Raw genomic sequence first — 9,559 nt, forward strand, 5'->3', positions numbered from 1 at the left:
TCCATGGTGTTGTCTGTGGGTGGGGACAGCAGGCTTGGATACTGGGATCTAGTGCCTCATTGATAGGTCTTAGTTGGCTGTATTCAAGTCTGTTCGTCTAAGGATTAAATATCTCGCTTCCTGTAGGCGTTAAATACAGGTTATTTAGCTGCTTTTGGAACATTCAGGAGCATTGGCATGGGATTCCTTGGGATTTGTCAATGAGTGGAAGCCTCTACTACCAAGGTGCTGCAGGAGGAACCTCTAGGAGTGCATTTGGTCAGGTATTCGCGCCAATCTCATCACAGCGTCACGCTGATGAATTGAAGCGAGGTTACTTTATTAAGGCTTTGGGAGAAAAAGAGGGTATGATGCAGCATAGAGAAAATGCATCTATTAATGGAGCAGCTTGCTTTGATGCCAGTTCTGCTGCTGCTACGAGGAAGATTTGATGGTTTAAAAACAAAATATTGACTTCAGGCCTCATTACCACATCAACCGCAGCGAAGCTACTAGCTGCATGGCTTAGCGCTTCCAGCTTCGCATTTTTACTGGACGACGCCACACCCTCCAAAGGCTTTTAGCGTGCTTCTACCCGCGAATATGGCGGGGCACTTTAGATTTTAGATTTTCTGTCCCGTAAATTTGTAAATTTTCCATTCGTCACAAGCTCTAATCGCCAGAGCAGATCGAAATCAGCAACGATGGGCAAAAAATTCAGAGTGAGTCGCCTTTCTATTCTAATATACCTACCGACTCAATTGAAAACCATTGCTAAACATATATTCTTTTTGCGTGTGAATAGGGAAAGAACCGTCGTGGAGGTGGCCGTGGAGGCGGTCGCGGCGGCGGCGGCGAGCGCACAGCCAGCTGGAGAGACTATCCTGCGCTGAAGAAGGAGAATGAGAAGCTCCAGCAGTACTACGACTCGCTGCTTGAGTTTACCGATGAAGAGAAGACGCAGTTCTGGGAGGCATTGAGGCGCGAGCTGCCCAACAGCTTCCGCTTCTGCGGTTCGAAAGGGTGCGTCTAACTTGTTGCGCGCGCGTCAACATCAACCTCTATCTCTTCTTAACCCATTGTGGTTTCATCTGCTAACCTAAATGTCTATCGAATAGCCATGCGCTTGCCGTCGAGAGACTTTTGCGATCCCGATACATTCCCGAAATCGTCAAGATTGAGCACCAGGATGGCCGTCCCGTCGACCCTCCCCAGCCTGTTTCCTGGTACCCCGACGAGCTTGCTTGGTGGATGACCACGCCCAAGAACGTTGTCCGCAAGTTCCCGCCCTTTGCCGCCTTCCAAAAATTTCTCGTGTCCGAGACCAGCGTCGGCAACATCAGCAGACAAGAGGTCGTCAGTATGATTCCTCCTCTGCTGATGGATCTCCGACCAGGCATGACTGTGCTGGACATGTGCGCCTCGCCTGGCAGCAAGTCCGCCCAGCTGCTGGAGATGCTCCACGTTGGCGAAGAGTCTCGCGTGAGGAAAGTCCTGCGAGCATTCGCCAAGGAAGATGGCCTGGACCTTGGTGACGAGACTAAAGAAGAGGCTGAAGCGGATCTGGAAGCTGACCCCTCTGATGCGGGCCGTGCTACAGGTCTGCTGATCGCCAACGACGCCGACTACAAGCGTGGTCATCTTCTGGTCCATCAACTCAAGAGACTGTCATCGCCCAATCTCCTGGTCATGAATCACGATGCCACTCAGTTCCCCTCCATCAAGCTACCATCGACCGATCCGAACTCGAACAAAGTCAACTACCTGAAGTTTGATAGAATCCTTGCCGATGTCCCCTGCTCCGGAGATGGAACAGCACGAAAAAATGCCAACCTGTGGAAAGACTGGCAGCCGGGTAGCGCTCTAGGGCTTCACGTCACCCAGATTCGCATTCTTGTCCGCGCCCTGCAACTTCTCAAAGTCGGTGGCCGCGTCGTGTACTCTACCTGCAGTATGAACCCTGTTGAGAATGAGTCCATCATTGCTGCTGCGATTGAGAGATGTGGAGGCTTGGACAACGTGGAGATTGTTGACTCCAGCGACCAGCTGGCTGGCCTCGTACGTCGACCTGGCCTCAAGTCCTGGAAGATCATGGACAAGAGCGGCAAGATCTGGAACAACTGGGAAGAGGTTGAAAACTTCACCAAGGAGAGCAAAGATGGCGTGACCCCCGGTCGACTGGTTCCATCAATGTTCCCGGATCCTAATGGCACTACTCTGCCCTTGGAGCGCTGCATGAGAATCTACCCGCACTTGCAGGATACTGGCGGCTTCTTCATTACAGTTTTGGAGAAGAAGGCGGAGTTCAAGGCTAAGAACGAGAACGAGTCCAAGCAGACTAGCCAAGCCAACGGCGCGCCAGAGGATGCTGCCACCGCTACCTCTGCGGCCGAGACAAAGCCAGAGGACGCCTCTGCACCAGAAGAGAAGAAAGAAGACGAATCCATGGATGACGCCTCCCCAGTCGCCAGCAAGCGACCCCTCGAGACTGACGAAGATGCGGAACAGCCAGCCAAGAAGGCAAAGACCGCAGAGGAAAGCTCAGCAGCCACCACTCCCGCCCCTGCTGCCCCTGCTGCGACTGGGCGCGAAGATCGCCCAGGCAAACCCAAGAGGAACGGTCCCATCGAAGAGCCTTTCAAGTACCTCGATCCCTCTCACCCTGTTATCCAGAACATCAAAGACTTTTATAGACTGTCCAGCCGCTTCCCCACCAACCGATACATGGTGAGAAACGAGATGGGAGAGCCTGCCAAGGCCATCTACTACACCACCGCCCTTACGCGAGACATTCTCACGGAGAACGAAGGCAGAGGCCTTAAATTCATCCACGGTGGTGTCCGTATGTTCATGAAGCAGGACGCTCCCTCGGCTGAGGTCTGCCGCTGGCGTATTCAAGCCGAAGGCATGCCCATCCTGCAGGGCTACGTCGGCGAGCCTCGCGTTGTGCGCCTGCGCAAGAAGGAGACGCTGCACAAGCTCCTCATCGAGATGTTCCCCAAGATCAACGAAGGGGAGTGGCAGAACTTTGAGGAGATTGGTGAGCGCGTTCGCGACATCGGCATGGGATGCTGCGTGCTGAGAGTAGAACCGGAAGGCGACGACGAGGAGTGGCAGGAGAGAATGGCTCTGCCCCTGTGGAAGAGCATTCACTCGCTGAACCTGATGTTGCCCAAGGAGGATCGTTCTGCCATGTTGCTTAGGGTGTTCAACGATACCTCACCATTGATCAACATTAGCCTTCAACGCAAGGAAAAGCAGGAGAAGGCGGCTGAGGAGCAGGAGCAGGAGGCTGGAGAGCAGGAGGATGAGGAGATTGACGTGGAGGACATTCCCACGCCTGAGGGAGCTGATTAAATAATTAGTGGAAGAGGATCATGATGACCATCTAACCTTGCATAATCTCTGAACAAGGATGAAGAATAAAAAAAAAAAGATGTACCATCGGGTTTTGATATGGAAAAATTTGGTAAAACTGGGTACCTATTTTAAATATACAGTGCTTCTGCTCTAAGTAACGTTTGTTTTCCCTATTCTAGTTTTACAGAGTCGTTGTCTATTCGTACAAATGCTGTTATTACAGTATCATCTCCATCATAAAAATTTCTCTTGTTCGTTCCAAGTGGTAATTCTACTCATCCAACAGCCCAACAGTCCAATGAACAATGCGATCAACTCCCTTCCCCTTGATCGCACTCACCGGGATAGCAGCGCATTTCTTCGTCCATGCTCCATCCACACCGCTAGGATGCTGTTCTCGCCCCTCGGTAACATTATCAAGATACGACTTGAGCTCCTTGAAATTCTCCTGCGTCTCCGGCAAATCAGCCTTGGTAGCGACCACAAACCACGGCTTGCCAGCAATTTCCAATGCCGGAGTGGCCTTCTTGGTCTGCGCCTCCTGAATCGGCGGCAGTGGAGTTCCGTACGATGCGCCCATCAGGTTGATTGGTCCTCGGCTAGCCTGAGAGGCCAAGTCCCAGTCGACGCGGGACTCAATCTCGCGCGAGCGCTCCTCGTCCTGGCGCATTTCGGCGTAGAGACCGACCTCGCGCCAGAGGGACTGCAGGGCCTTGACGGCGTTGCCGGCACTGAGGTCGATGACGAAGGCGAGGAGGCCGGCGCGCTCGACGTGGCGCAGGAAAGCTATGCCGAGGCCGCGGTCAAGATGGGCTCCTTCGACGAGGCCGGGGATGTCCGCGACGGTGAAGCGTGTCCTTGGTCCTGGGATAGCGGTGCCGTCATTAGAGTTGACTTGAGTGGCTTTGATGCTGGGGCGACCGGAGTATTTATCCAAGACGACTGTGCCAATGTTTGGCTGCAAGGTCGTAAAGGCCCAGTTGCCAACCCTCGTGCGGCTGTTGGTGAGTGCTCGCAGGAGGGTGCTCTTTCCGGCATTGGGCAGGCCCACGAGGCCCACGTCAGCCAAGAGCTTAAGCTCCAGGGAGATCTTGAGAGTCACGGCTTCATCACCTTTGGTGGCAAACATTGGCTTTGGGTGCTGTCGTGAGGTGAAGTGCGGGTTTCCAAGGCCGCCAATGCCACCTGTGGCTAGGAGAATGGGTGTTGGAGTTGGTTTGGAGAGATCGAGGTAGATTGGTGGGGGAGGCTGCTGGAAGAGGCGAGTTCTTTTGGGGAGCTTGGGAAACTCTGCTGTTTTCACGTCGGTTTTAGACAAGCCAGGGTAGAGCAGCCACTTGCCGCGCTCTGGATCGTCGGCATCCGGGTCGTAGTCGTCCTCGGGATTTATCCACCTGTTGTGCCGGTTGGCCTCTTGAGGTTCCTCTTCTTCTTCCACTTCTGGCTGTAGCTGCTGCTGTGCCAAAAGCTCACGTCGCCTCTGCTTCTTCTGCGCTTGAAACGCTCTTATGGCCATATCCTCATCCGCGGCTGGGTCATGGCGCTCAAGCTCCTGCACGATGGTGCCTACTGGGACGGTGATGACGACGTCTGAGCCTCGCATGCCACTCTTACCGCTTCCTTGGCCGTGGATTCCACGTCCAGCGCGGATGAAGCGTCTACGGGCGAGTTTGTGCAGCGAAGTCTCGCCGTGGGCCGCCTGGATGTAGACGTTACCTCCAAGGCCACCGTCGCCGCCATTGGGAGGTCCATCGGGGTAGTAAGCCTCTCGATGGAAGGAGATACAGCCGTTGCCACCACGGCCAGCGTAGAGCGTTAGCTCGGCCTTGTCGGCGAAGCTTGGGGATGCATAATCATCTGGTGCCGGATTCAGTCGTGATTCAGGGAGGTCATTGAGGCTAGAGGATGAGGAAGACGAGGATGATGAAGAGGAGTGGCGTGCTTGGCGGCTCAATGCCGCTCGAAGGAGAGAAGAGCTGGCATAGCGGGGCCGGAAAAGGGCTGGATAGAGAAATGGTGCCAGGGGCAGATGAGATGGGCCAGGACACCGGGGCGGCATGTCGAAATCAATTTGCTGTTATATGCGCTTGTCCATGGTGTATATATCGATTTTGGCGGATGCACTTAAAAATTCCGATACTGGAAGCGGCCGATAAGATAAGACCGCCCAAGTGGCGTAGATTAGCAGAAGACAGCGCCGGAGGCTTGACCCCACCGGCGCCGAATGGCGGCGGTATAGTGGGGTTTGGAGAGCCGATCAGAGGATTTAGCTTATCGCAGCAGTGGGTGGCTGGAGCAGTAGTACCTCGATGGAGAGCATAACAGCTTGTGCAGCTGCATATACATGCTGCTATACCTCTACAGAGTAGCAATATCCGTAAAAAGAGGTTAAATCTGTAATCTGGCTGCAAGCTGTGGGATGACTACATGTGCCTAGCAGGTGCATTATTAAGAGGTACCTGGGTATGGAATCCATCAGTGGTACAGTACGACTCAGCATATACAGTAGCACAGCATCTAGCAGGCATTCTAGGTACCAACGGGAAGCTGCACCGCTGGCAGAAAGCCTCCAGTTTTCGTCTCCCCCGCTTTCAGGCCAAACAACACCTCACTGGACCCTGCTCATCTGCCGTCCCCCATGTCGATTCGAGCCTGTGGCAGCGTCCAGACAAGACAAGGACAACGTGAAAAAGCACGCACAATGAGGCAAAAAGGCTGACTTTGCCAGCGTCTGATTTGCTGTCGTTGCTGGATCGTCGCAAGTGCAGAGACCAGCACAGCAGCAGGCATCCTGATGCGACGCTCTGTACCGTCGAAGAGGTGAAATGTGATCATGATAGAAGACGAGCAGGACGCCAAAATGCGGCTGCATCTCGCTCTCTCTGGCGACTAGCATCGATCAATCATCTCACCCGCCAGTTTCCAGCATCGCCAGTTGCTCGGCATCGTGACCAACCAGCTAGACGCTCTTAGCTCCTCGCAGCCTTGTCCACAGGGTCGAATCTGGCCAACAGCGGGCCTCGTCCATGCATGGCCCGCCCCTCCTCGTGATTCGACGGTGCATGCTCAAGCCCGCTTTCTGAAGCTGCTGCTGCTGCCAAAAAGTGCGGTGAAATTGCTCTGGCTCTGGTCCTAGCCAAAGACGAGACAAGCTTGCTTTGCCTCACCGTCGTTCTTCAGGCCCGCAGGTGACTTTCCCGCCTGTTTGCCCGCATTCCCGCGGCAGCACCTACATACACAAACATTACATACAGCACATCAGCACGCCCGCAGGCAAACTAGAAGAGAGGCAAAACCAAGGGAGGCCAAAAGCACGAGATCTGCCGGGGGTAGCCAGACAGGCGCCGGTACGGAGACGACGGGGCTGCTGCTGCTGCAGGCAGGATTATCACCCACGTACAAAGTACTAATCTTCTCTCGCTAAGGGCAGCCTGACCCGATTGGTGAGACCACAGAAAGCGACCGTCGAGCTGCTTCTGCCGGCTCCATCCGCCACCTGCTGAGTTTTCGCTGCATGATACCAGCCCAGCAATCTCCTCACCACGGTCAACAAGTCAGCGCCTGCAGATTCGGCCATCGGTCCACCAGCCTCCTCTCGAGTGTGTGTGTGTGTGTCGTGTCTTGTCGTGTCCTGCCTGTGTCACACCAGCGGCTCCATTCGCTGCACGGACAACGAGACGCCAGCAGCCACATATACAAGGCCAGCCAGCAAAGACGCCGTTTTTAGGCGTGCGGGACATCTCATCGTACACGCTACGACTCTCGGTTTCAGCAACCCTTGCGGCGGACCGCCACAGATATACAAATACGGCTACGCAGAACCGCCTCTTGCACGGTAAGCCGGTCTGATCGATCAGACTCGAATTCCAATTACTCAGCCTAGGCGGCTCTTTTCCTGCCTCCCGCCATTCTCTCTCCGCCTTCCCCAAAAGCCCGCTTGCCACTGCAGACGTTCGGCCTGCTCGACAGCGCTGCTCACCTCTTTGGGCACCTTCTTCTGCCCTGCGTTGGGCCAGTTCGCTGCTCGTTAGGCTAGCCTGCATAGGCTCCTCGATCCCGCATTCGAGCCACGACAGCTGGCCCGTCACCCACCCGCCGTCTCCTCATTCGACTCGTGCTGCTGCAGCTGGCTTTTTGGCTTTTCCCCACGCTCTGGTCCCGGGCATTGAGATCTTGTCCCTCCCAAGGCCCTCGTCTGGTCCCCTCCGAGAGCTTCATCCTGGGTCCGACGCCGCCAGAGCTGCTGCTTCGTGCTTGTACTTGTGCTTGTGCTTGTGCTGCTGCTTGCAGGATACATCTGCGAAACAGCGTCAGCCTTCTGATCTAGCACAGACGCCGCGTCCTGCTTCTGCTCTTCCGCTGGCATTCCTCTATTCCCTTTACCGCCTGGCGTGAGCCTATCGTTGCTTCTGCTTGTCTTATCCTTTCTTCTACTAGGTCAGTCAGTCAATCAGTCTCCTTGTTCTCTCTCCTTTCTCAATGACCCTCCCCCTTCGTTCTTCCTTTCTCTTTCTTCCATTCCTCTCCTCTCCCCCTCTTCCACTTCCCTCTCCTCCCTCTTCGTATGCCCAATCTTGCTTCCGCCACCTGCGACGCTCTTCGTCTGTCCCACTTCCGTCACTCATGAAGCCCGTCTATGGGCTTGCCAAAGGGGGAGTGAGGCCTTGCTATTGCGGTTGAGGAATACCCGTCCGTATCAGTTCCCGCCAGCAAAAAAAAAACCTTCACCGTGCCCTTTCTCTCGTGTGCCTGAATAGCTTCTGCATTGTGTAATACTAGCCCGTATTCTGTTTTATACCCATCTCTCCCTGGAATACCCTCTCAATTACACTTCCGCCTTAAAAACAAAACGGATCAATCGTCTCACCCAAGGATACCCCTTTGCTAAGATGCACACCAGAGATTCCAAGTCGCGCAAGACCATCATCAGGATGGATCCGGACTGCGCCATCTGCCATGCTCCGGCCTCGATGGCCTGTGATTGCGAGGCAAAAGGCCTCGAAGTGGCTGTTAAACAGGCGGAGGAACGCATGATGCGATCCATATATAGTGACATACGGTTCGTTCACCGCCTTCATAATCAACATCTATTAGCGCCACTAACTCATTCAAATTATAGTTCGTGGGTAAGGGCCCATGCTCAAGATTACATACTTGAGTATTTCCGTCAACTCGCTGAGCGACGAAAGACGGCCCACTCGGCCCATCTTGACCACATCACCGCCCACGCCTTCTATCATTACAATGCGCCGCCACACCCAAACCAGATTGCTGAGGCTCAGGCCACCCTGAAGCGAGGCATTGATGAAGATTGGCAGGCCAGCGTACAACGTTACCCCGAGGTCCTCGAGTACTTCTACAGCCTCATCGAACTCACCCTCCCCGCAGATGATGAAGCAGCCGTGAAGAATCCTCCATTGACTGCTCCTCCTCGTAAGCCGACCCGTCGAGCCGGCTCAATCAGTGCCAGTGCCGGTACTCCTGCTCCTCCTCCAGCTATAGCTCCTCCGTCACAATTTCATGACCGCGAGGCTCTTATGGAGCGTCGCACTCCTGCCCCAGCTGCTGCTGCTGCATCACGAGACCGAAGGACATTCAGGCCGCCACCACCACAGCACCACCCATCTTCATCATATTACGCACCTTTTGGATAAAGGAAAAGAATTAAGATATCGAATTAACTAAGCAACGACCAAAAAAATATGGCTAAACCCTTTTTCTTTTCTCATATGATGACACAAACGCCAGAAGCGCAAGCAGTGAACATATCACTTTTCTTTACTTTCATCTCTTCTGCGATATAAGCATTACGACATGTACGATCACCATCAGGTTTCATTTGTCTGGAATGGGAATGGCACGATTGCATGGTAGCTGGAGTAGCCTGTCTTTGAAATCACGGACGTTGGAGCTTTTTCATTTTTTCCTCCTTCTCTCTTCAAATTTTTTGGCTACATTTATACGATTTTGAATACCCGTGTTAGACGAGTTTCGAAAAAAAGACTTGAACGCATACATACCATTTAGCTTGGCGTATAAAATTAAAAGCATCGAGGAAAGCGAATGATTCATGTCGAATATCATCTCCAATGGTGACGGGGGGGGGGGGGGGGGGGGGTTTGTAATTCCCAAAGCCATTAAAAACCAAACCAATATTAATATTTGAACCGTTAGTGGTATTTATTATATTATAGGGGCTAAAAAATAACAGGTAAAAAGA

At 53.6% G+C, this 9,559-nt stretch overlaps 3 protein-coding genes across 3 annotated transcripts; 2 read left to right on the forward strand and 1 right to left on the reverse strand.

Annotated features, from left to right (window-relative positions):
- Nucleotides 1-683: 683 nt before the first annotated feature.
- Nucleotides 684-3,336, forward strand: GGI43DRAFT_386039 (tRNA (cytosine-C5-)-methyltransferase; the record flags this gene model as incomplete). The annotated part of the gene is made up of 3 exons (XM_083203737.1): nucleotides 684-701; nucleotides 785-1,002; nucleotides 1,098-3,336. 3 exons carry the CDS (start codon nucleotides 684-686, stop codon nucleotides 3,334-3,336), a joined length of 2,475 nt encoding a protein of 824 aa, XP_083058429.1.
- Nucleotides 3,337-3,473: 137 nt separating this feature from the next.
- On the reverse strand, nucleotides 3,474-5,673 carry GGI43DRAFT_122355 (protein MTG2). Its single transcript, XM_083199054.1, has one exon. The coding sequence runs from the start codon at nucleotides 5,396-5,398 to the stop codon at nucleotides 3,611-3,613; it is 1,788 nt and encodes a 595-aa protein (XP_083058430.1). The 5' UTR covers nucleotides 5,399-5,673; the 3' UTR covers nucleotides 3,474-3,610.
- Nucleotides 5,674-8,124: 2,451 nt separating this feature from the next.
- GGI43DRAFT_122366 (uncharacterized protein) lies at nucleotides 8,125-9,124 on the forward strand. Its single transcript, XM_083199055.1, has 2 exons — nucleotides 8,125-8,398; nucleotides 8,459-9,124. The coding sequence occupies exons 1-2, from the start codon at nucleotides 8,229-8,231 to the stop codon at nucleotides 8,991-8,993; spliced, it is 705 nt and encodes a 234-aa protein (XP_083058431.1). The 5' UTR covers nucleotides 8,125-8,228; the 3' UTR covers nucleotides 8,994-9,124.
- Nucleotides 9,125-9,559: the final 435 nt, after the last annotated feature.

This window comes from Trichoderma evansii, assembly GCF_050947405.1.
Source record: "Trichoderma evansii strain SZMC 28006 chromosome Unknown GGI43scaffold_17, whole genome shotgun sequence".
In the NCBI taxonomy this organism is placed as follows: Eukaryota; Fungi; Ascomycota; class Sordariomycetes; order Hypocreales; family Hypocreaceae; genus Trichoderma; species Trichoderma evansii.

Excerpts from the sequence above, each read along its gene's own strand:
- GGI43DRAFT_122366 (XM_083199055.1), top strand. The coding sequence starts at position 8,229 with ATGCACACCAGAGATTCCAAGTCGCGCAAGACCATCATCAGGATGGAT. Across the intron at positions 8,399-8,458 it reads TCCATATATAGTGACATACG|TTCGTGGGTAAGGGCCCATG; the intron begins GTTCGTTCACCG and ends TTCAAATTATAG.
- GGI43DRAFT_122355 (XM_083199054.1), bottom strand. The coding sequence starts at position 5,398 with ATGCCGCCCCGGTGTCCTGGCCCATCTCATCTGCCCCTGGCACCATTT.